Source organism: Leuciscus leuciscus (assembly GCF_965113295.1).
Source record: "Leuciscus leuciscus genome assembly, chromosome: 13".
Classification (NCBI taxonomy): domain Eukaryota; kingdom Metazoa; phylum Chordata; class Actinopteri; order Cypriniformes; family Leuciscidae; genus Leuciscus; species Leuciscus leuciscus.
The window spans coordinates 20824748-20850785 of record NC_138737.1 but is presented as its reverse complement, the minus strand read 5'-3'; the positions used below and the strand labels follow the sequence as shown (position 1 = coordinate 20850785).

Here is a 26038-nt window from a genome sequence, read left to right as displayed (position 1 = left end):
AAGAGCACATAAGAGGTGGTGGATGAAGATGAAGAGGATAAGGACAAGAAAGAGCAGTGTTGTCAAGGCTGGATCCGGGCTGGCAAGGGACATCAATGTTAGGGTTAGGGCATCAATGTTGCCTTTGTCCTGAGGCCGGATCCAGCACAATGACGTGATGCTGAGGCATAATGAAACTCACACTGATTGTACTGTAACATGCTTTTGATTTAGAATACTCTTTGACCTTTTGCAGTTGGGCAAGTGCATTTTTACCGTATGCAAGTGCTGAATATACAGAAATAAATAATACTATATAATATCCAATACAATACTATACTTGCAGTACAGTACATACAGTATACAGTATTTTCACCTTACTAAACTGTTATCAATATACTTTAAGTAATTGTACAATTGGTAACTACATGATCTGGATGCTGTGTTCTCCACTTTTATTAATTTTTTTGTAGTGTCTAATGAATGCACTGTAGTGTTTACATATTGACTGACCTGTGTATGATCTGAAAGCTTTGTTCGATTTTGCCAGAAGAGTCAGTGGTTTTGTAAATGTAGTTTAAAAATGTGGTTTTGTGTGTAAAGTTGTGAGAAAATGGGTGAAGCTTTCAAGAAATGTGTCTCAGGGATTGTGAAAATGTGTTTTGTGAATATCTTTATACAAATACAATTGACTTGATTTGACTATTCAATCCTGAATCGATCAGTCACTAAATCCCTACCACCTCTAACAGACATTCACCATGGTAACCACAGCTTACGATAAAAAGATCACATTGTTGTTTTTACAGTAATTCTACAGTATTTATACTAGCCACAAGCCATTGTATATAAAAAAGAGATATTAAACTAAATGTGAAATAACTGACAGATTCTTAATGTTTGAATCAGACCCTGTATTAACTTATGCTTTTTCAATAGTGACTGTGGTATTTGGGGGGAAACATAATTCCCACGGTATATTTTAGCAAGGAATAAACCCCACTAAGGGGTTGACAACACTGTGTTTACTAGTAAACCCCTCTCTGCTCTCAGGCTGACTGACATATAGTCAGCCACAGCCTAACACAGCTAACAAACCCACCCACTCTTCTCGTTTCAACAAATAGCTATTCTGATCCAGTAACGTTACGAGCACGTGCAACATACCCGTGTGCATTCTTTAAGTGTGTGTAGTGGTGTGGTTTATGTGAGCATTCAAAGCAGAATATGTGTGAGTTTCCGCTCGCGGAGCATTAGCTCCCCTGCTAAACACAAACATCAACACGCGCCACTTACTGTACAATCGCCGTCCCGCGCTCCAACCATCCACTGCAAACTCTACCCTCAGTGTCTAATTGACAAAACACCTGTGGGCTTCCACTCTCACGAATACACAGTCAATAAAACTGTTATTAGCGTATGACAGATGTTTCTGTGCGAATCATGGCGATACACTGATTATTTTTTTCTTTCTTCTCTGAATACCCGGAAACACTCGACTGAGAGCGTGACGTTTACTTGACTGACGGACTGTTGTCCAATCACGACACAGAAAGAAAGAGCAGCGTATGCGCGAGGGCGGGACTACCGTAGGTTTTGCTTCCCTTCGTTACTCACCTTGCATGGATAATGAGTATTAATCATGTAGTAGAATTTTATATATACACAGAAATATAGGTGAAAAGCGATTTTCTGTACATGTATATACCTTAAACGCTGACTACAAAAAAAGTTCTAGTAATGTTTAAAGGCTTTTCGTAATATATTTTCAAATGAATCAACATACACAGAGTACATATAAAAGTGAAATTTATTCGAAAACACACACACACACACACACACACACACACCCATACCACATGCATTCTGCTCTTATTTTTGGCTTCTGCAAATGGAAATAAAAAGACAAAAACATCAGAAAACACATCATAAATACTGTAACATATACAAAAGAGTTCATTGTCCTCAGTTTAACATAATTATTATTTTAAAAAGTTTCATGTGCATAATTCTACCATACATTTCAAACTAAATGCCTTAAGAACACCTTGATATGAAAAAAACACCTTTAGAGTTATTGCCATCGGAAAATGCAAAAATAGTGCAAGTAATGAACAAACATGATATGAAAATTCTAGAAGTATAACAGATTGCTCTCAGATTTGAAGTCTCAGATTTGTTTTGAGTGTCCAGTGAGATTAAACCAGTTAGGTTATTTAAGGCACTACCATATCACTACAAAAAGAGACTGTCATCCCAGCAAAATGTGCAAAAGTCATTTACTTGCAAAAGATTCGAAAGCAAAACTGAAAACTTAAGCATCACTTTCAGACTGACAACTAAAAACAGAAAAATATAAAATGCTACACACAAGCTATTGACTATTTTCTTATTGCATTTTCTTTGACTTTCAGGTGTTAATTAAACTGTAATGAGCCATTAGGTCGAAGGCTTGCTTTCTCTGCAGTGGTTCTTTTCAGGAATCCAGAAGGCAAAATGGTTTATAAAGTGCTTTGCTGTTTTACATACACATGAATAACAGTATGATAGTTAATCTAATACAATTCTCAAGTATTTCTCCCACCGTCATATGACAACATATGAAACTGACAGTCTTTATCAGTAGGTCTGCAAAGGTTTGCCACATTTTTGGTCAATTGCCACATTAGAGCTGTACATCTGTAGCTGACAACTACACATCCACCACCGGCTGCTATTTCAACAACGGCTCGGTGGTCACAGAGGTTTCAAATGATTATAGCAGATAACTATCATTTCCTCAGAATCATGCAAAAACATGTAGGATAAGCCCATCAAAACAGGATCATTCCATGTAACTTCATGAGACTAACGTTATAGGCATGTTTTAGTACGATTGAATGAAAAGCATCCAAGCTGTTGCTCATTCAGTCCCCAGCACTGTCTCTGATATCATAGTGCTGAGATTAAAGTCATCACTTGAAGTGCCATCATGGAGATTTCATCTCTGTCTATTATGAAAAAGTCTTTTCTCACCTTGTTTTTGGCTTTGGAAACCAAGTATCACATTTTAAATGAATGGGTGAGTGTGAATTTTTCCTTTCACAAAATTTAAAATTGCAACTTTGATTAAAAGATGTAGATGTTGTGGGTTTGATGCATCACACATCATTTGGGTTGAAGGGAGGAGAGTCGCCGCTCAATACACTGTTTACCTACAGAAAGGGCAAACAAATGTACATCAGAGATGAGACAAAGTCCCTTTAAGGCAAGTCATTTCACTCTGCGGCCATCTTTGAAACGGGGAAACATAAAATTCTCCAAAGCTGTTCACCAAAGCTTACGATTACATTTCATGTTTGAAATTACCAATGAAATCTGACAACAACGGTCTTATTTTTTTTCTTTTTCTAAATGCTCAAATTATGACAAACAATGCATTTTTTCTAGGCCGGACCAGCCAATGCGCATGTGCAGTCATAAGCGCGCGTCTCTTAGAAACACTGGCTGTGTTTATAGCAACTAGTGCTTCTAATTGGTGATTGGCTCTTTTATTTATAAGGGAGGACTTATTCTGCTATATTGCGCTTTTCACTTTCTCCCATTCATAATAATATTAGTGCACCGTGTTTGTATATAAAGTCTTTGGATGAGATGAATGAGCAATCTACATAACTAGTGTGTTTTCACTACTGTTCAAAAGTTTGAGTTTAGTAAGATTTTTTAATGTTTTTGAAAGAAATCTCATATTCACCAAGGCTCCATTTTATTACAGAACTGTTTTTTTTTTTTTTTTTGTAGTTCTTTAAAATGTAATATATGTGTGATGGTAAAGCTGAATTTTCAGCATCATCACTCCAGTCTTCAGTAGGCGCGTTTCCATTACAGATTTGCGCAAAACTTTTGCGAATTCTTTAAATGTCGACAAAAAACTATTGCGAAATTACAGCGTTTCCATTGACCGATCTTATGCGACTAAAACTTCATTTTTCCTCTCGCGATAAGTAAAATCATTCCAAAAACCATGGTAACAGACGTTGGTAGGTTTCTGTACTATATCCCAGCCATTGCACTGGCCATTATTATTAATGGAAGGAGATGTATGTTGTTTTCCAAGCATTAATGGTAAGGAACGACCCTTATTATACTTGAGAGTGTTTCTGGGTGTTTCTCCCTCATTTCTGCTTCAAGGTCTTGATTGTGGCATTTATTTGAGGTTTAGAATCCATTATTCTTGTAATTCTTTCGTCTTAAAAGAATTTAATAAAGAACTCGTATTCTGTCCAAACACACCGCGTCATCTACGTCAGGTGACCTGTAAATGCGCAAAAACTGTTTCCATTGCAGTTGTGTGAAATATTTCTTTTTCGAATTGCCTGAAAAACCACCTAATGCGAGCGTAAAAACTTTTGTGCGATAAATGGGAGTTTTTGCCAAATTGACGTGTTTCCATTGGGTATACCGTATTTTCAATTCGCAATTTCAATTTCCACAATTTGAAGGGTAGTGGAAACGCGGCTACTGTCACATGATCCTTCAGAAATCATTCTAATATGCTGATTTGCTGCTCAATAATATTTCATATTATCGTCAAATTGTTCTGCTTCATATTTTTGTGGAAACCATGATATTATTTTCATATTTGAAACAGAAATCTTTGTAACATTATAAATATCTGTACTGTCACTTTTGATCAATGCATCCTTGCTAAAGTATTAATTTTATATAAGTACTGACCCCAAACTTTAGAACTGTAGCGTAGGTGTGTCATACTCACATTTGTTGATATTGTTTATGTCTGCAGTCTCTGTAATAATTAAAGACAGGCCCTCCATCAACAGTAAGGCTTTATGGTATCGCTCTACAGAGGTTTCTCCATGATGAAACATCTCGTCCAGCGCTGCTGTCTGTACCTGATCATATAAGAGAGGAGTGCAATTCATACTATTAGTATTACGGATTAGATACGGAGATGTTTCTCCTCATATTGTAAGAAACCAAACATGAGTGTGTTCATACCATCTGAACGGTGTGTGTGTAGATGAGTCTCTCAGCAGTAATGTTGTTCATGCGGTCCATCAGTCTTTGCTTGCTGCTGAAGAAGAGCTGGAGTTTCTCAGTGAGAGAACGGCAGGAGTTCACACACCCCTTATACATCTCATTAAGCTTACGTACTACTGCAAGAGCAATACACACACACACACACACCAATCAGAATGAATGTTTTATATAGTTACAGTATGTTTGATTGACAGTAAAGTAATTTAGAGAGAATGGTACAAAATATTTCAATTTCAAATAAATCCTGTTCTATTAAACTTTCTATTCATCAAAGAATAAAAAAAAAAAAAAACACTATTCACAAAAATGTTGATAAAAATTTATTAAAATTCCCTTGTTACAGTGTGATTATATAAATAAATACTAAGTAATACTGTACCTAACATGAGTATATGTACCTAATATGAGTAATAAAAATTATAAATTAAAAATAAAATAATGAGTAATATTAATTAACAACATGTACTATATAATTGGGGTTAGTTGCTTATTGTAAAGCATACTGTTGTTACTATAAAAAGTACATGTAAAATGTTTAACAGGGAAACTAAAAATGAAGTATTACCGCAATGTTTTTCTTGAGCACCAAATCAACATATTAGATTGATTTCTGAAGGATCATATGACACTGAAGACTGCAGTATTTTGTGCATTTTTGTGTGTGAGTGAGTAACTGTATATAAATTCATATAAATGCCTTTGTATCATTAAATATATTTTATTTATTGAAAACTTGTTTTCACAACTGATTATGTCTGTGATAGCATGCCTTAAATTATATAGTCACTCTGTGTAGGGTAAGTTGTCACAACTAAACCTGCCATTAAGATGTCAGTTTAATTTCAGCTGTCAAATTAAACACGAAACACAAAACAATTAATATAACGGTTCAAATGCAAAAGGTAGCATATATGCAATTATCAAACCATTATCTTGGCAAACAGAAATCATAATTCGGACAATTTCCCCATGATATATAGTTATATATATGGTTGCATAATTTAGAAATCTTTTGGTTCCACTTTATATGAACTACTATGTACCAAAATTTCAATTAATCATTTGTTATAGTTTTTTTTGTTTTTGTGTACAGCTGTAATAAATTTCTATAATTACAGTTAACCCTTCCTTTACCCGATAACCCACCCTTAAACTTAACCATACTATGAAACCTATCCCTAATATTACCCGTATCCCACCTCAATAGCAGCAGAAGTGTTTTGCAACTCAACATGAACATAATAAGTACAACTACCTAACATTTGTTAGTAGTTAAGGACACATAATATGAAGTGGGACTGTTTTTGTTTTGTTTTTTTGCATTAAAATTGTTGGCTGTTTTGGCGATTATGTGCTTGGAGTATGTGACGTACCTTGTTTAACAGATCCTGATGGGTAGAGTTTGCCTTCTTTGATCCCGGCCATCGCTGTGTGTAGCGCTGAGGACAGCAGCTCGGCACACTTCATATAGAGGACCAGCTGCTCTGCAGAGCTACATACACACGTGCACATCATTCACAGTGTACGTGATGTAATATCATACACATGACACATAAAACACGTGTATGTTTATGCATGAATGAGTAGTATCTCACCTCCACTCATGGCTCAGCAGGCTGATCTGGTCAGCCACCATGCTCTGCTCTAAGAATGAAGCATCAAGTGCCATGGTCCTTTCCCCACTGTCCTTTGTTCGAGCGACCTCTGTGATGCAGTAGGAAAAGGCTAGAATGAAGCGCAGTCGGCTCAGCAAGTCTGTATGCCCCTCCTGTGTAGAAGAAGAGGATGGCATTTTCAATTCAACAAAAAAAAAGTTTCAGTCCTCATAGCCAATTTCTATTCATCAAAGAATCCTGAAAATGTATCATGGTTTTCACAAAAACATTAAGCAGCACAACTGTTTCTTGAGCACCAAGTCAGCATATTAGAATGATTTCTGAAGGATCATGTGACACTGAAGACTGGAGTAATGATGCTGAAAATTCAGCTTTGCATCACAGGAATAAATTATATTTAAAATATATTTAAATAGAAAGCAGTTATTTATAAATTGTAATTAGGGATGTACTGATAGGATTTTTCCCTTCCAGATAACAATACTGATTTTAACAAACAACTATTGGCTGATTCCGAATCCGATACCGGTATTTGTCACTTGCTCTCTTATTTTACCTAACTTTTTTTTCCTTAAAATAGATTTGTGTTTTGATCATGTTTTAAATTAGCAAATAAAAAAATGCATGCATATACAGTACTATATACTATGCATATACTGTACACTAGATAGTTTATTGCTCCATCATCAAATTATTTCTATTGAACATGGATTGGATCCATTTAACATTCAACAGGCCAACATTAATAGATAAATACACCAAAACAAAGATGCATTTGAAATAAACAGTGCTTTTCAGGCAGGTCTAACAGTAGTTTTCAGGTACAGAAAAACAGTAATCAAATGTAAAATATGTTCTTCATTGTATAAATTAAATAAACATTAATCCTTATTAAAGTTACAAAAGTTATTCAGTCAAGAGTAGCAAGTGATCTTTTTTTTATTAACATTAAAACAGAGCAGCGCAGCAAGAATATTAGGCTGTGTCACTTTAAGAGCTGCACGGATCCAATATACTGGTACACAAGCGTTTTATTATGACCAGCTGACTGTCTGCCTGACTGTATAGCACAATTATTTTACCTCCATAAGCGTCTCCTCTGGCAGTTCAGGTGGCACAAATGCCACGTCCTCACTGAGGTTTGATGCAATGGCATCTGTGTAACCATAGCGCAGGCTCTCAGGTGAACCGTAGGCCTCGTGCAAATGACCGTAGGTCCAGCCAGGGCTTGTTGGGCTTGGAGTGCCCACTTCAACAACAGATGAGGTGAATTGAAAATGCATTGTGAGTCTAACAGGTACAATAACACGCAAATGCAATACATGTGTTTCAATCTCATTAAGTAAAATAATGGAAGTGTCACCTGAGAAGCGTCTAGGTCGAGTACAGTGAGGAGGTGTGTGTCCGAATTCAGGAGAGCCCAGCATGAACACAACTCCAGCAGGACTGCCTGAGCCCTGCTCTATGCCCTCACAGCCACAAGGGGGTGCTACAGAGATCAGCACACAATGGCATTTTAAACAGCAAATACACTAAGAAAAGTGTCTGATGCCATGTTTTTAAAATATGATCTATGACTATGATTAAATACAGATATAAAGAAAACATCTTTAAAAAGGTATTATCATTGATAATTGGCGCAGTAAGACTTATAGCATAGTTATAAACTTTATACATACAAATCTGCATATAGTTATGGCGCTTTTAAATACAGGGTCAAGAGAGTGTTGCAGTCATTTGTAAATAGAATAAAATAAATAAATAAATAAATTAATTTGAACTATTCAAGGATAGATATGAAACAGCTCTTTTATATCTTTCAACACCAATAGCAAACCATCTAATTCAACCATCCAATCAATTCCAAAGTCCTACCCTACATTTTTTTCTTGTTTGAGCTCTTAATAGGGATAAAAACATCATAATAGGGATAAAAAGACTACCGCAACTTGTTTCATGCTGACTTTAAAGCTCGTCTTTTGTTGAGTGGCTAACGTCACTGTTAGCATGAGCTCATACCTGTTGTGTCCATGGGTTTCTCTGAATTTAAGCTCTCACAGCTGCCCCTGTCAAGTTGATGTCCGAACACAGCCTTCAGCAGCTTATCTGAGAGACGGCCGGTACTTAATGACCTACAACACAAATGACTCATAAACACAGCTCTACGGAACAAACTCCTCTTCCAGAAATCACATCACTGCAGTGAATCCAGTGCCAATTATGAAACATAACTTATCACTAATGTGTCACAAGCTTTCTTCACCCTGGACTAAAGCCTTATTGACTAATACCTTTTGACCATGTCCCTTCTTTCCGCTGGCCTGAGAAGTGGCACACGGGGCCTTGTAGCCGGGTACTGTGCCAGATCTTTCAGGTCAGACAAGGTCTTGGTTCGGGCGGTCAGGCCTCGCTGAACCAGCGCCGTACTTGGAGTTTGACCAGAGACGGGCCGCCGATACAAATCCCACTGAAATGAAAAGTAGTCAAATATATATTTTAGTGTTGTTAACTGATTAAAAAAATTTACTAATTTATCACACATTTTTCTGTAATTAATCACACCTAACATTAAAAGTTTTAAAATATTTTTATGTTTTAATACATATTTTCACACTGAATATCCAAATTAATGTTGACAACATAAAAATGGTATATTTTAAATAAAAAATGTTTTACTCAATTTCTGGGGATGAAATGAGTAATTATAGCCATTCAACATTACAGAATAATTGAAAGCCATCATTTTTAATATTTTTATGGGTAAAAAAACAAAACATAAGCCCATTATAATGAATGTCACATTTAGCTTTAATTTAGTGTGGTTTATATAGTGTATATAGTAATGATGTCTCAGTATTACCATAACAAGTTTCATTTATTTGCAATAAAGGTTATTTGCAAAATGAAAATTACACTAACATTCAAAAGTTTGGGGTCAGTAAGATAAAAATGAAATAAAATAAAAACAGCAATCTAAAGAAATATCATTACTATTTAAAAAAAAAAACTATTTTAAAGTATATTTAAAATGTAATTTATTCCTGTGATGCAAAGCTGAATTTTCAGCATTATTACTCCAGTCTTCAGTGTCACATGATCCTTTGTAAATCTGTCTAATTGCTGATTTGGTGCTCAAGAAATATCTCTTATTATTATCAAATGTTGAAAACAGTTGTGCTGCTTAATATTTCTGTAGAAACCGAGACACATTTTTTTTTTTCAAAATTCTTTGATGAATAGAAAGAACAGAAAAATCTTTTGTAACATTATAAATGTCTTTACTGTAAATTGATCAATTTAATGCATGCTTGATGAATTAAAGTATTAATTTTGAATAATTCTGACCCCAAACCTTTGAACGGTACTGACAATATATAATTATACCTACATATTTGATCAAATTCTCAGTTGAATGTGTTTTAACTAAAGTAAACATGTATTATACTAAGGTCTGTGTTGAATTCATTGCAAAATCTATCGACTCCCTGCTCTATACAGGAACACCTGTGGTTTACACACTATGGCGGTGGAGCTGTTTTTTTTATGTTCTGTCATTCCCTGATTAGCCAGCAACAGTTACTCACTCTGTGCACTACAGATTCTGGGCTGTGCTGATGACCTCTGAGTCTGTGAGTCAGGGTTGTGTCTAAGGTTGTCAGGTCAGTGAAGAGAGGAGAGACCTGACCAGGCCGTTGATCTGAGAGACAAACAGAGACAGAGAAAAATGAGAAGTTGGAACAAAAAGTTTGACAAAAATCTAACTGATATGTAGTGAAACAGGTATTTCACCTGCAGCATTCAACCCCGTCTTACTGCCAATAGGCTGGGGCTGACTAGGTGTTTCAGGAACATTTCCCACTGAAAAAAACAACAGCATTCTCTATATGATCAACAAAAACACATGGTTTCCTCACTTTTGACCAATGCTAATATACTATTATATTATCTACAAATATTTTGAATTTGAATTAACTTTTATTTTTATATTTTCAGTTAATTTTAGTTTTAGTCATTTGGTCATTTTTATTACTTTTATTTAATAATTCTATATAGCTTTAATTCATTTTTATTTCAGTTTTAGGTTTAGCAATCTTTGTTCTTCAACTCCAACTTATTTTATTTCAGTAAGTCTTTTTTTTTTTTTTATCTAATATGTGTTATTTCAATTATTGAAAACTTTTTAATAGTAGTTTTAGTTACCAAATAACTGATTTCCATGACTATCCATGACCTTTCCAGGTGTTTGTAATTAAAGTGATTTTGATTCAGACGAATTTGCTAAATAATTATTAAGACTTTTAAAATGTAATGAAAAAACTGACAAAAATAAATAAATAATTCACAAATAAGACATAAATTTGCCATTCAAGCAGGTGCATTACTCTACGCACAAGCGATTTCAAGCTAATTCATATTTTACAACAGAACATAACTATAAAGAAACGTATATAAACTGTTAAACTAATAATCTTTCTAATTATATTTATATTTATTTTATATTTTAATATTATGTATATATTTATTTTTTTTCAAGGCTATTCATGAATGTAGGAATTCTGTAAACAGAATATGCAAATTAGGAATATCTCTACTCAAACAAAAGGACTGACTTTATTCGTTATTTCCAGCTTCCTGAAAAAAAACCCGCCGCAAGAGTCTCTTTCTCTACTAAAGTATGCAAATCAAAACACAGCTCTGCAGGGAAACCGGTTTCTTTACCTTGTGGGGAAGGTAGAAACGGTCTTGATCCTCCTAATTCCGGAGAAGCACTGACTCTCCCACATGTTGGAAATCCATTTGAGCAGCAGTGCTGTACAGGTGTTGCTGTCCTGAAATAACATAAACAGAGCTCATGCGTTGATGCATGGGGCATTCAGGAGCACAGTTATACATTAATATATCCTTATCATGTTAGAGAGAGAGAGACAGAGAGAGAGAGATAGAAATAAACCCAACCTGTCAGACACTTGCAACTTGTGCTCCAGTCTCTGGAAGTTGTGTTTTTGTGTCGGCACTGGAACAGGCACAGACCGAGCGTAACTACTGCCACATGACTCCAGAGGCCTAGAGAGAGAGAGAGAGAGAGAGACCCTGATTGGTATGTCATGTGCACAAACATACATTTAAACCATTTGTTCCCCAGTGATCAGTGAATTACTTTCATCTCAAAAATTTCCACTTTCTCCGGTCACTCGGTTAGCTCAGACAGCTGTCTCTCACTTCACACAAGCAAACAAAGGCTATTGTTTAGTGTGAGCTGCTCGTGAGAGTGTGTGTTTTTACAGTCTCTGCCATATTAAACGCTAATCTCCATACTAATGCACACACAGTACCTGGAGGGGCTTGGGGAGGCTCTGACAGACGGGGAGGATGATGGCGTTTGACCCACACAAGCAGTGACACCCAGCAGTGAGCTTCTAGAAATAGAACACATACAGTTATGCCATTATTGCTATGCTATTAAAGCATCCAACTATATAATATAGACCAGTCTTTTCAATCTTTTAGATTTCATGCCACAGACCCCAAATATGATCATCACCCCTATGCAATGGAATATATATGATATTGTACTCCTGAGCATGTTTTGTATATTTGTATATCTGTTTTTGTACTTCTATGAGTATTTGTATGTGTATTCGTTTTTATACTTTTAGTTGTAGTCATTTTGATGTACTCTCCATATCAATTCAATCCTAGTATCACTAAGCATAAAAATAAACAAACTTCAAACATTTTTAAAATAATTTATTTGAATCTCATTTTATATTTACTTTAAATGTTTTTTTTAAAATAAATTTTAATTAAAAAAATTATAATAATTCATACCTTTCAAATATTTTTTTCCCTCTAAACGTTATTTATTACGATTTTTTAATGTTTTTGAAAGGACTCTATTGCTCACCAAGGCTTTGCCATAACAGGAATAAAATACATCTTAAAATATATAAAAATACAAAAGCTGTATTTTAAATTGTTATAGCATTTCACAATATTACTTGATTTTACTGTATTTATGATTAAATAAATGCAGCCTTGGTGATCATAATCTTTTTTCAAAAACATTAAAACATCTAACTAAACCCCAAACGTTTCAAAGGTAGTGTATATACGTGTATATTAACTAGTCTTTTAACTCATGAATGCTTTAGATGACAGACACAGATGCTAAAAAAAAAAAATAATGCTAAAACGTATTAGAAAATTTGTATTGAAAATGAAACGTTATACTTTTTTACGTAAGCAATTTTTGCTATCATGACCGTAATGTCTTCCTTCCTTTATTGCACAAACAGACCTCTTCACAGAACCATACAAACGGTCATCAGGTCAAAAGGTCAACTGACATACTTGAAATGAATATTCACGACACGTGACACTGGTAAGCATGCAAACCATTGTGTTAAGTACAGAAACAAAATGCAAGCACATCTGTTATGTAGGTTAGAACTGAGAAGCATGTTGCATGTAACTATATACACTATGTGTGTCACTTTAACCCTTAAAGTATTGGAAAAATGCTTTTCTCACTTACCCGCTGCGCATCATACTGTCCTGGCCTTCTGGTGAGACTATTTCACCTACAGGAGTGATCAGATTGGAGATGTTATATTTGTGCAAAAAAAAGCAGGTTTGTTCGTTACATAATCCAAAGTAGGTCAACGAGTGTGAGGGCTCATCTTACTGGTGAACTGAGCCGGCACCATTACGAAGTCATCGGACTCAGAGGAAGATTCAGAGGAAGAGTCTTTCAGCTGGGAACCTGGAGACGGCGTGGGGTTCATTTGAGGGAGGGGCCTCAGAGCTTCAGTGTCAGACTGTCAAGAAAATACTTTTTTTATACACTACTGTTTAAAAGTTTCATACGTTTTTGAAAGAAGCCAATGGAAGCATGTTTCTGCACGGAATAGGAAGTGGCGCATTCCACAGACCGCATTATAAGACCGTTTTCTAAGGCTGCATGGTGTATTAAAACGATTTAAAACCCATACTATAGTATAGTGGTATTGTGAAATCACAAAGGCTTCAATTCAACTCAATAAATATATGTCCTGCGGGTTTAATATATGCGTGTAGATTATGTGCGTACTGCATCTATGTATGTAACTCCATCTCTGCATATGCTGTGAGTTTGGGTTGCTTACAACGTTTATATGGGAATGCAACGTGTGCCATTTTATCAGATTCGATAGGTAAATCATTTAAAAACCTATGCAAACATCAATTTGTTTCTAAATATGCAATCTGTTCATCGTGATTTAAAAATAAAACAAAATAATTAAAAGTTTACATGTTTTGATGTCTACATATTCTTGTTCAAGAAATTACACTGGCTGTGACCAAATATTAAAGCATTTGAATTAAATGTAATTTGGCAAATATTAAACAAGGATTTGATCTGCAGTAAATATGATGTATTTTAACAGTGTTGTTCTATAAAACCATATGATTACTTGCTTTTGATCCTTTATTTGAACCAAATAGCATTGCCTCATTGTTGTTATATATGCATTTAAAGAATTTTAAAGGTTTAGGTCTTTGCTTAGGTCTATTTTATTACCAAAAAAAAAAAAAAAAAGCAGATCACTCGATTAATCGTCAAAATAATCGACCGATTACTCATTACTAAAATAATCATTTGTGAGAGCCCTAATCACAATACACCTCAAAAAGGTGTATTTCATGCATCATGAGCTGTTACTGTGTTACCTGAGTAGGAGTGAGGCGAGCGGAGGAACCGCTGCTGGAGCTCCCAGAGCCAGAGCTGGGATAGGTGGGCACGGGCACTGGAGAGGCTAAGACAACAATGAACAGATGTTAATGCTACTGTATCCAAAGCTATAGCAGATTAGCTTGAAAAAAGTAATGTACATCATAATCGTACATTTCTTCATGGATGTACTGGCCTCCATGAAAGGATGGTGGAAAAATTGATCTGAAATAGACAATAATCACTTATTTATTATTATATTATAAGTTGTCAATTTATGATTCCTTTAGGGTCTTGTAAAGTCAAATGTGGGATTGTATGTGTCCACTGACCAAAATCCATGCGTTCCATGTGGTTCCTCTGCAGCAACCCAAGCAGAAGGTGCCTTAGGTGACTGGAGGTTTCACGTGGAATACTGGGAAAAGCATTTAGGTGCTGTGTTAGACACTGACTGGAATCACAACCAACACAGTTCTGTGTGCATGTTTATATTCTTGTGCAAGGGCTCGTTGTGTTGCCAGAGTAACTCTGTTATTGACTGAGTAAGTAGAAAAGCGATACTCATGAATGCAAACATTGCAACAGTCTAGGTAAATAAATAAGGCTTTCATTTTAAAGAGGGAAAGTAATGAAAGATGGAAGAGAGAAAAGAAACCAGTTCTACTGCCGTTTGGGGTCGCTTTTGCCCGTGTTTGTGAAAGAAGTCTCTTTCTATGCTGATCTGGTGCTCAATGAACATTTCTTATTATTAACAATGTTTTAAACTTAATATTTTTGTGGAAACAGATACTTTTTTTTTAGGATTCTTAGGATTCTTTGAAATGAATACCTTAAAAGTATTAATTTCTCTCAAATAAATTCTTTAACATTTACAACACCAGAGACCTTTGCGCCTGTATAGCACACACTAAACCGGACCGTGTTGATTGATGACTAACATGCAGTCCTCAGGGTCACTTACCTGGGACTCAGGCTCCGGTGTCTTTCATAGAACTGCCGCAGTTCCTGAGGAGTATTTGCCTGGAAAAAGATTTCAGAAAGAGAAAGAATTTGAGAAATTGTCATGACCTCATTATAATTAACTGATCATCTGGGGGAAAAAATCTGGACAGCAAAAAAAAGAATTTGCAATGAGGGAGGGACCAGAATCTGACTATCTTTTGACTTGGGCTAGTAAGCAACTGACCCTTAATACTTAAACAATGTTCTAACTGCTCTCCAGAAACACTTTAGCATCATTACAGCAGGTTTTGAAGATCAAATACCACTCAAATCTAGTTAGATATATAGATGTTGTTGGTTCACTTAAAACTATGCACTAACCTTGAAGGCAAATATCTTGCCTATTTTTAGACTTTATACTGAACTATAGTTTGTTGTGAGCAGCGTCGCACGGCTTTACTACATTCTTCTTTATAAACTCTGGCTGTTTGGGATATAAACATTTGTTCCAGATCTGAAGTTACATTTTAGACTAGAGGGACTATTTCTACAAATCATAAAGACTTTCTAGTGGCTGCAGGAACAAGCACTAAAAGTAATATTTCCATGCAGGTTGAGGTAAACACAATGGCTAGGATAGAGGCGACCGGTCTATTCTGAATGAACTCAGTGACCCATCTTGACCCATCTGCAGACTGATATCACGTTACAAGACTCCCAGGAGCTCATAAACTAATAATGTTCAGCCTGGGGCCAATATTCAGAGGAAGTACTGCAGCAAATAATTACACAAACATGCATTTTTATTTTGCAATCATTCACCACACAGAAAAAAGAAGAACTGCCAGTTCTAGTAGTGCAACCCGAGATGCCGCCCATATGAGTGGGCATGTGTGTATGTTTGGGGGTGAGTGTTTGTTAGTAAACCAGAGGGTGTGTTTAGTTGTAGAGGCATATGGTTATGTTTATCAGTGAGATGTCACAATCATGTTTCACACTCTACAGGGCATAAATAGCCGAGGATGCCAGCCAGTTAAGCTTTCGCAATGAAAGTTTCCAGAAGGTTTTCAGTAGTGACGTAGTAGAAATTGATAGCATTGATAGCATTTTTTTCTTGATTATTACACATTACCTTTTAAAAGTTTGGGGTCAGTAAGAGTTTATTAAAAAAAGAAAGAAATTAATACTTTTCTTGATTTCTGATGTGACACTGAAGACTTTGCCTGACTGTTTATTAAATTGCAATAATCTCAGTTTCAACAATATTACAGTAAAAAAAAAAAAAAAACTTTTGAATGGTACTGTATTTCTTTGTGTGCTCGCATTAGCAGAATATTAGACCTAAAATACCCTAAACTTGGTAAATAGCTATTTTATTCAACAATATCTCATACTGAATCTGATTTTAGTGGTTTAGACACATTCTTCTGAAAAAAAAAAATAATTAATGGGAGAGTTCCCCTAAAAACAAGTCTGTAAGACTTCCATGAAAGATTTTCAGTGAATAACAACTTGAAATTTGGTCTGTATTGAGACATGAGGATGAGTAAATTATTTTAATTTGTAGTAAAGAATAAAAATTTTGGGTGAACTATCCCTTTATATTGATCCACACTCTTCAAAGAAAAAGCAATCTCTTTGGGTCATACAATTTGTTGTTTTTGTGCTGTGTGTGTGTCACTGACCTGAAATGGGGCTTTGCCAGTCAAGCACTGGTAGATGATGGTCCCTACGCTCCACAGGTCAGCTTTGGCATCATAATTCTGTGACATGATGACCTCAGGAGCCTGTAAAGTTGAGCAAGACAAGTAGTACTCAAAAACATATGGAGCAAGTCAAGTCATACAGAGTAAGTCAGAATATCTACAGTAATACGTGGCTGCTGTTTTTTGAACAAGTCAAGTAAAAGCAGTACTTTAATATGGCATACTTTCCTGTAGGGCTGAACATTTAATTGAAATAAAATAAAAAATGTCGTATGATTTAGTGTGATTATCAAATCACTAAAGCCTGTGACTGTGTGTTTCAGAGTAAAGCGTGGCACTGTGTTCTTTTACACGATAGCAGCTCATGATCCAGTGTTTTCAGTGTCTCAGCACAACATGGTCCAACATCTTCCCAATACTTGTAATGAGAAGCGCTTATAAACCAATTGTTGCCAACAAAAAAGAAGCTTTAAAGTCACCATGAAATAAAAATGGGCAATTAAAGTTTCTTATGGAATATTGCAGTGTTTATTATAAATGGTTTATCTGTGCACATCATATTTGTTTTTAAAATTCATGTGCCCTTGCAATCTTTAATCAAAATAACTTCCCTTCCCTCTTGAAACGACATCCCTTCTATGATGATGTGTTCAATAGCGTGAGGGCGGGACAACCTGTCTCTCACATGAGATCAACCAATAGCAAACCACAACCATCCAACCAATAGAGTGGCGCAGGGATGATGTCAAAACCCGGACGACTAATTCACCGGTGGTTCCCTCAAGATTTTCCTATTGATTTTTATAATAGGGTTTTTCAGTTTAGGAGTAAAATAAGGTCCGTGGTAAACATAAGTTGACGATCCTTGGACATTTTGTTCTACAACGTAAATTGCACACACTCACACCCCAAACATTCTTATCTAATTACTTAGTAGGAACATACAGTACATTTAAAAAAATTAAATAAACATAACAGCTTCAAAATATGCCTTTTCAATATGAGTGTCTGTAATTTATGTTGTAGAACAGGGGTCTTCGTTGTAGAACAAAACGCCCATGTATCGTCAACTTCTTATTCCTGCATTAATCCTGCAGCCTGTTCCTGAACATTTGGATAATACAGAACATGAACGTTTTGAAGTCAAGTACTCACCATGTACATAGGAGAGCCACAGAGTGTGGCAGCCATCGTGTTTCCCTGCAGATAACGTGCAAAGCCAAAATCAGCTAAAGGGAGAGATAGAAAGGAAAATCAGTGTTTGGTGCTAAGGACTACATTTGGGAGCTTGTTTTGGTAGTGGAAGATGGTGCACGAATGTTTACAGTCAGTGTCTTTTAGTTGTTTGACTTTACACAGCTGTGTAGTGACACACAGTGTCTACATAACGCTCAAGAGCAAACAGAACAACGTCGTAAACACCTAAAACAAACCGCAGTCATAACACAAGAAACAAAAACACCACAGCCAACCACTGCCAAACCTGATAACTCATAATCTCACGGTCTCATAATCAGTACATACTGATCCATGACCAGTCTTTGTGTTTCTTTTAGTAGAAACTGTGTACTTTGACCCAGAGCACTCACCCAGTTTGATGCAGATGTTGTTGGGATTGGCCCTGCGACCTGTGCTGTACGAAAGGAGAATGTTTTGGGGCTTTAGGTCACGGTGAATGATGCCTTTACTCCTTAAAACACTCATGGCTCCCGCCAACTGCTGCAGTAACACGCGGATCGTGTCCTCGCTCAGAGAGCCTTTAGCTATGAAGAAAAAAGTTATATAGTTTAATAATTACTTAGGCCTAATTAACATATATATATAATATATATATATATATATCTTTGAATTGTGGGATATTACATCAGAGGTAGCAATCCATCAAAAACAAAATGTCCAGCAACCATCCACCTCCAAAAGCCCATGCCCCCCTTCTCCCAGTGTACCTCTTTCCTTCCACTCAAAACATGCTGGTTTCATGTAGTCTTATTTTTAGCCCTCATGTTTTTCCACTGCAGGAGAGGGCAGATAACAGACTGGCAGGTGAATGAGGTCAGGCCCTGGTTTGAGTTTCAGCAGGGGATCTTGGTGTTGTGCCAGTGAATCTGTGGTAAGAGGTGAGCGGGTGAAGGCAAACACGGCCCCTGATGAGGCTGGCATGAATCTAAAGCTGAACAACGCTACATGTCTGATGGCTTAAAAAAGAGTGGCCAATGCAAACATGTTAAATATAGCTACGCTGAAAAGCTTATGGTTAGATGAAGATGTATTGGAACCCCGAAGTGTGTGTGTGTGTGGGTGAGACCACTTCCAAAGAGGCTCTATTTGTGGCAGCACATGTGTGAAACTAAGCTATTCTCAGAGGTCCTGAATTATCTTTCTGAGGAAAGATCAGGAGAGTATATATACTGTATGAATATATCAGCAGTTTAAAGAGCAAGTCCAAGTCCAAAGCAAGTTTGAAGTTTAAAGCTTCAACCTTTGAGAAACGGACTTTGGTCTTAAAGGAATAGTTCACCCAAAAATGTTGAAAATTTTTGTCAAATTGTGTCAAATTTTGCCACCCAACATTTTTTTTGTCATCACTTACTCGCATTCAAGTTGTTCCAAACCCGTATGAGTTCTGTTGAACACAAATATAATCAGGGTTTGAAATGAACACCCGCCAACCCACCAAATGCGGGTAAAGATCAACTGTGGCGGGTAACCCTGTCAAATCACTCGCCAATTTGGCGTGTTACTTATATTTACTCACTTTGATATATTAAATACAGCATATTGAGCAGAATCTGCTCATATCTGGCTTAATTGAACACACACGTCACTACACAACAAATAACGGCGACCGCTTGTTCATTTGCATAGAAGCAATAGTGAAGATTAAAAAGCATTTGGTTAACAGAAAATACATTATTTTCCAACATCCCTATATTTTTTGATGTTCTTTGTACTGTGTTGATCTGTCCATCCAAAAATAAATTTTTTGGTGATGAGGATGAAAGAGGAAGGGAGGAGATGCTGGATGACAGGATTTTGTTTGAATAAGAAATGAATGTACAAAATACAAATTTTATTTTATATATATATACATTTTACATTTAAATGACCTTTTCCATCATCTAACTCTCACTTTACTATTTTACTAATGTAATCTTCAGCAAATCTCAAATTGAATATCCATTTTTCATACAGTATATTATAATGTTGTGATGTCTTAATTTGCTTGTACCATTTACAAAACATAGTTTTTAGTATTTAAATTTTGCTTTATCTAAATAAAATAGTACACCATTTTAATATCAACCATGACACGAAAGCACTTATTAGTATTGGGAAGTATTTGAATTCTTGATGCATCTGAATTTGTCATCTTCAGCATACAGGTTCAAATCTTTGTTGTGTTATGGAGCCTCAGTGCTCCTCCAAAGTCTGTGTAAAGATTCTGCATAAAAGCTGCACTGAAATATGTCTGCTCTGACTAGGCAACAGAAATAAACCAAGCAGGTATAACAACATGGAAAAAACAAGACACCTCACCTGTTATAATAGTTTAAAAAAATCTTAATCGGAAATATTTAGTGCCTAATTTGTGTGTTCACACAACAAGGACAGATACAAGGCACACATAATATTGAAAGACATATGACATATTGAAATGAGGTTAGTGTACTTACAGTGTAAATACTCTGCTAGGTCTCCTCCATTGCAGTACTGTAAGAGGAGACAGTCAAACACTGTAAGTGTACAGTAAACACAAAACAAACTCTCATCGGAAGAGAGAGTAATCACAATAACACCAGGGCTTCAAATGGCTATGCTGACAATAATAACACAGAAGTGTGAATTAAGCTTTGCATAAAGGACATCCTGCAAGGAACGGTAAAATTTGACCTCCGATTTCCCTCTACTTCCCACAAATTCTATTTTGAGGTTTACAGTGGGTATGTGAGAGGTGCAGCATGCCATCTGGACTCACCTCCATGACAAGATAGACACATCCCGATATCTCCTGCAGACAGAGACATTAAATATTTACAATTGATTATATGCAAGAAACACCCAACAACATGCCATATGACAGCCATGGCAGGATCTAGATGTCTAGATCAGGACAGGCCTCTGGCTGGACACACAATAGATGCCAGTGAGTCATCATTCAAAGCCTACACTTACCTAAGTCTTCTATCAATAGTGTGTTATAATAGCATGTGCTTGCAAGCAATACAAATCACAATAAGTGTCTGCATGACAGGTTTTATTTGATTAACGCCTTCAAGTACCTTGGGCTGGGAGAATTTTTTCCTTTTGCATTTGAGTTTAAAATAGCGATCTTTTATTTTGTGAAAACTTCAATTGTTGCTTAAGGCAGGACAAATGTAGCACACAAAAATTGAAAAAGAGTGCACAATTGAAGCAAAAAACAACAACTTATCAGATATATTTCATTTATTAAATCCAAAAAAATCATTAATAATAATAATAATAATAATAATTACTGAAAATAATGACTAATTAATAAATTGTATAAGTATAAATAAAAAATATAAAAGTAATATTATTTATAATAATATAAAACAATTACTTACTGATTCACAATTATTAACGCCACTGTTATTATTGTTGAATAATAATATTGAGTATTATAATTGTGTGGACTTCCTAATGTGCATTTTTGATGATAATATATGTTTGAGAACATTTCAAACCATTCTGGGGTGCGTTTCCCTTACAACGACGTAACTCGCTGCTTAACTACCATAGTCAACTAGCTAGTCACGACTGTTTCCCGAAACCATACTGGCGTAAATTGGTCGTTCAACCATGTTGGTTAATGATGTCATGCACGTGGTGGAGTAATAACTTTTAATGAATCTTTTTGAGATCTAATTAATGCTAGATGTTTTGCTATAAATTACGGACATGGCATCTGAGGAATACTTCTAATTATTTTCAGTTATTTTGCTTTTTTTCCAGATTCAATCATAGGCTTGTTCTTATGTACTAGCACGTCCGCATATGCGCACTCTTCAAAAACGGTGCTTTCAATCTCTTGACAAACTAAACAACATAAATGACATTTGTATGTATTCCAAATAAAAGATACAGATTGTACTGAATGTCAGCTTGCTTATTTTGCTCAAGATAAGGATTTATTGAGTACACATGTCATGCAAACAAGAAACGGTGCTTCTAACCACAGGTCGAGATCTGTCATTCCACACAACTTTGCGATGCTGTTTGCGAATGTTCGTTAGAACTATGGTTTCGGGAAACACAGACACGTTTAACTATGCTGATAACGACAGAACTTGCGACCATAGTTGGCTAACGATGCTTTTGGGAAACGCACCCCTGATCTGTATGCCAGACGTTTCAATTTCATACTACAGAACAGAACAGCTTAGCCTATGTTTTTATGCTAATCAGTGCACAAATTAAATGCACACTGAGTGCAACATCATGCTCTTCACTGGCCAAATCATGAACTTTGAGAGCCTCTTAATGTGCAGTAGTCACTAGGAGAAACCACCTTAAAAATGCCCTTTGACCCCTAGCGTGCATAATCCAACCCAGTATGGATTTTAGGTGGTTTGTTGCCCATCCATGCCAATGAAGTTCAATGTATAAATTCTGCTCCTGAAAGGATTAACAGAGCTGATCAATATGTCCACACAGGCAAAGTGCCATGGTGACCCGTTTGAACGAGGTATGAACATGGCCAACTTGTTGTGCAACAAAAGTCCTATTTGGACAATTTCCATGCAGGCCCTGTGTGTTACAGCAGTCGGGACAGAAGCAGGAGGTGTCATTACCCACAGCTGACTGACACACAAATCAGCGGCCGGCCGGCCGGCCGGCCGGCGTGACAGGGCACTGGGAGGAGCGTGGTTTAATAACATATTACATAAAACTTGTTTTAAGAAAAACAACAAACCATTATGACTTCAAAGTTGCGTAACAGCTAATTTTATAAGTGTGACACAATTACTGTGGATAAAGGCTTAACGTTAAGCTTCCTGTGTGTGTGCTTGTGCAGAATCCATGAGGAATGAAACCAGGCCATCAGCGGTAATGCAAAGTAAACTAGGTAAAGCCCAAGGCTAAAGACCACACACAGGACAAAATACACTCAAATTATCTTTTACAAGGCCTTATTTACAAGGCCATAGAGAAGACTGTCAAAACATTATGATCCATGAGCATGAGCATTCAATACAAAGGTGTTTCTCAACAACAAAAGACTGAAACAACATAAAGCTTAAAACAAATATCGTTAAACTCAAAGCTGTTCCACAGCATGTTTCCGTGAGTGCGGGATGGGGTCGAGGGTTAGGTTTCACTGACTAAGCATAAGTGTCATTTTCTTGTGCTATTGTTCAGTGTATTGTCCAGGTGGCCAGCCAGCCACCTGGTGCACATTGTGCTGTCAGGTGGATCCAATGCCTGGCGGCCGTCTGCTGAACAGCTGATCAACGCATCTGGACAAACCCATGACAATTACTATAAATGCTGCCCAGATGAAGATTGGACTGATATTGGAGCCAGTCAAAGGTGGTGGCCCTATAATTGCAGGTTTGTTTAGTATCAAATGCTCCTGTGTCAGTCCTTGCAGTGCGGGAGGTGTAATGGAGGTAGCATGAATTATTTGTGTGTTCACTGTCAGGTCATTCTCAGAGGATAATGTGGTGAGAGGCTTGACTAAGTATGCAATCCAGTCCATTCAGCTGCAATTCGTTTAAAAAAGTTACTATCTAAAAAGGAAAATCTAGGACCTAGGTGCCTTGTGTAGTGGAGTGCACTACTAAAATTTGCATAAAATACAACTTTAATGGGATATGTCAGCCGAACCGCTTTAACCTATAAAATATTTTTATGAAAACCTGAAAAAATTCAGCAACCCCTACAGTTCCCTCACAAATCCAATGGGAAACCCCAGTTTAGAATAGAATATAACACTACAAACAATTTGAAGTAAACCTGTTATACTTGCTGAAGGGCATAACACCGCAAGATCGAAGGTGTAACCCACTGTGTTAAGTTTCTTAAGCTCTCTACACCTGAGACAACCACCTGCCATCAGATAAGCTCGACTGCCTGGAGTCCAGTCCAGTCCTCTATTCATGATAAGGGAATCCTACATCAGACAACGTCTGTTCTGTATGCAAATGATAGAGACAGTCGGTTAAAAGGGTGAGCTGGGCTGGCAGGTGCTGGCTAATGCATGCACAGGTGTTAGGTGTATACTTCAATAGACATAGACATCTGTCATGGCTGCCATTGTTTCGTGAGCCATTCGCCTGTTTATTTTTAGTTCTTCTGCCACAAGAGGTATGACATTTAATTGGAGGGTTTATCAATTTTCTCTGCCCACCTTGATATCACAGAGAGATCAGATAATGGTTTCATTTCTGATGCAAGATACTGCAACATGAAATCATTACTCATGGTGAGTCATATATAGTCAACATCTATTCACCATGGATGAGTGGCTAAAGCTGCTAATAAACAGTGTGTGACATCAGTGGGCGGGGTTTAACGTTTAACCAATCAGATGAAGGGAACTGCACCCATAGTGTCAACACCAAGCCATGCGATATTCGAGTTATAAATATCCTCAGGAAAAAAAAAACCCTCTGTTTTATTAGATTAGAAACCACTTAAAATAACACAGTAGGCTTAGACATATACCCCGAATAACTAAATTCCCAAGAGTTATAGCAAATAGTAAGCAGATACATACCTGGAAGTCCAGTAAACTGACAATATTCTCATGTTTCAGCTCCTGGCGAAAACACACACGGGATTCACTACATTAGTCAGCAGCTCATGTAACTGCTATAAAGAGCTGATGATATTTACTAAACCATTGTTTATATCAATAGCTAAACGTCACTAGCCCATGTAACGTTAGAAGTCTTTAAAATAGCGAGAACAGCTCACAGATTTTCGACAGGTTTAACTTTATCTGTGAGAATATATATATATTTAGAAAATATACACAAACAAACGCTCCCAACGTCTAACTAGGAAACTCACCTTTAATATCTTGATTTCTTTTCCTAAGAGCGACTGTGATTTGGCGAGATTTTTCTTGTTAATGCATTTCACCGCGACCTCAAAATTATGTTTCTATGGATAAAGAGATCATTTCACTTTATGGCAGTCGTGTCGAATGATTATTTGCATATTCTGATACGAACAGAAATTCGTAAAACTTACCTGTTTATGTCTTCCTCTGAACACCACAGCAAAAGCGCCGTGTCCTATCAAATCTTTCCTGTTGAACTCGTATTTTCCAACGCTTTCCATCGCTTGTGTAAAGTTGAAAGCAGCTCAGTAAATCCACCACGGGTTAGTTGAGGGTGTCAGGGATCTGTCTGTGCGCCGTGGATCTCTACAGTACAGGAGAACTGGACCCGTCTATCGCTTCCCATCAGCTGCTTCGCACCCAAACAATCTGACACTTCGGTCATGATCGTATTCGCTACTTTCTTGTTAATACACCCAAAGTCACTGTCATCTTGATCATACTATTTTAAAACACTGTTTTTCAAAAGTAAAGCTCACAAAATTGTGCTAAATTAGATTCGGAAACTGTCAGAAGTCGGTCGTGACGCCTCGGCTGCTGTGTTTTGTTTGGAAAGTGTTCTGCGTGCGCACTTAAAAAAAAACTTGAACTGTGCGTGTCCATTACACGCATGCGCACTACCAGTCTGTCGGTACACTAGTGGCTGGATCTGCGCATGCGCTTGTCAAGGAGCCGGGCCAGAAATGTTAGAACAGCTGAGAGATTGACTTCAGTTGACTGCAAGTTTCTTGCAGTTATTTTTAATTCTGTATGTGGGAAAAATATATTATTAGTTATAATAATGAAACAGCAATTGATCATTATTATTAATATACTGCATAGCCTACACTGATACCATCTATAGATCTGTCTGTCTACATGCAGCACATTTTACATAACCCAACCCAACTTTATTTATTGTTAAATTTGCTATATTTTCTATCTGCCATTTACAAAGTTATACATTAACACCATC

The 26038-nt window shown here is 36.6% G+C and overlaps 2 protein-coding genes across 5 annotated transcripts in view; both read right to left on the bottom strand.

Moving 5' to 3' along the window:
* ep400 (E1A binding protein p400) overlaps positions 1 to 1473 on the bottom strand; it is a 38534-nt gene extending 37061 nt beyond the window's left edge. For both annotated transcript variants that reach the window (XM_082188064.1, XM_082188065.1), the window contains exon 1: positions 1276 to 1473. The gene's annotated coding sequence lies outside the window, so the exon portion shown is untranslated. The remainder of the gene's footprint in view (positions 1 to 1275) is intronic.
* A 298-nt stretch (positions 1474 to 1771) lies between these two features.
* ulk1a (unc-51 like autophagy activating kinase 1a) lies at positions 1772 to 25666 on the bottom strand. 3 transcript variants are annotated; one of them, XM_082188071.1, is made up of 28 exons: positions 25215 to 25666; positions 25032 to 25124; positions 24736 to 24777; positions 20971 to 21003; positions 20669 to 20705; positions 18584 to 18757; positions 18150 to 18223; positions 16974 to 17075; positions 15308 to 15366; positions 14679 to 14761; positions 14521 to 14571; positions 14346 to 14431; positions 13321 to 13453; positions 13171 to 13216; positions 11969 to 12052; positions 11592 to 11699; positions 11355 to 11464; positions 10425 to 10493; positions 10220 to 10332; positions 8927 to 9102; positions 8655 to 8767; positions 7999 to 8124; positions 7718 to 7884; positions 6615 to 6787; positions 6393 to 6511; positions 4978 to 5135; positions 4736 to 4871; positions 1772 to 3173 (listed from the first exon to the last, which is right to left on the bottom strand). In XM_082188071.1, the coding sequence occupies exons 1-28, from the start codon at positions 25302 to 25304 to the stop codon at positions 3127 to 3129; spliced, it is 2802 nt and encodes a 933-aa protein (XP_082044197.1). In that variant the 5' UTR covers positions 25305 to 25666; the 3' UTR covers positions 1772 to 3126. The 3 variants fall into 3 exon arrangements, with proteins under 3 accessions (XP_082044197.1, XP_082044198.1, XP_082044199.1); XM_082188072.1 differs by lacking the exon at positions 25215 to 25666 and having other exon boundaries at positions 18941 to 20705; positions 25032 to 25066; XM_082188073.1 differs by lacking the exons at positions 25032 to 25124; positions 25215 to 25666 and adding an exon at positions 18941 to 19099.
* Between the last annotated feature and the right edge of the window lie 372 nt (positions 25667 to 26038).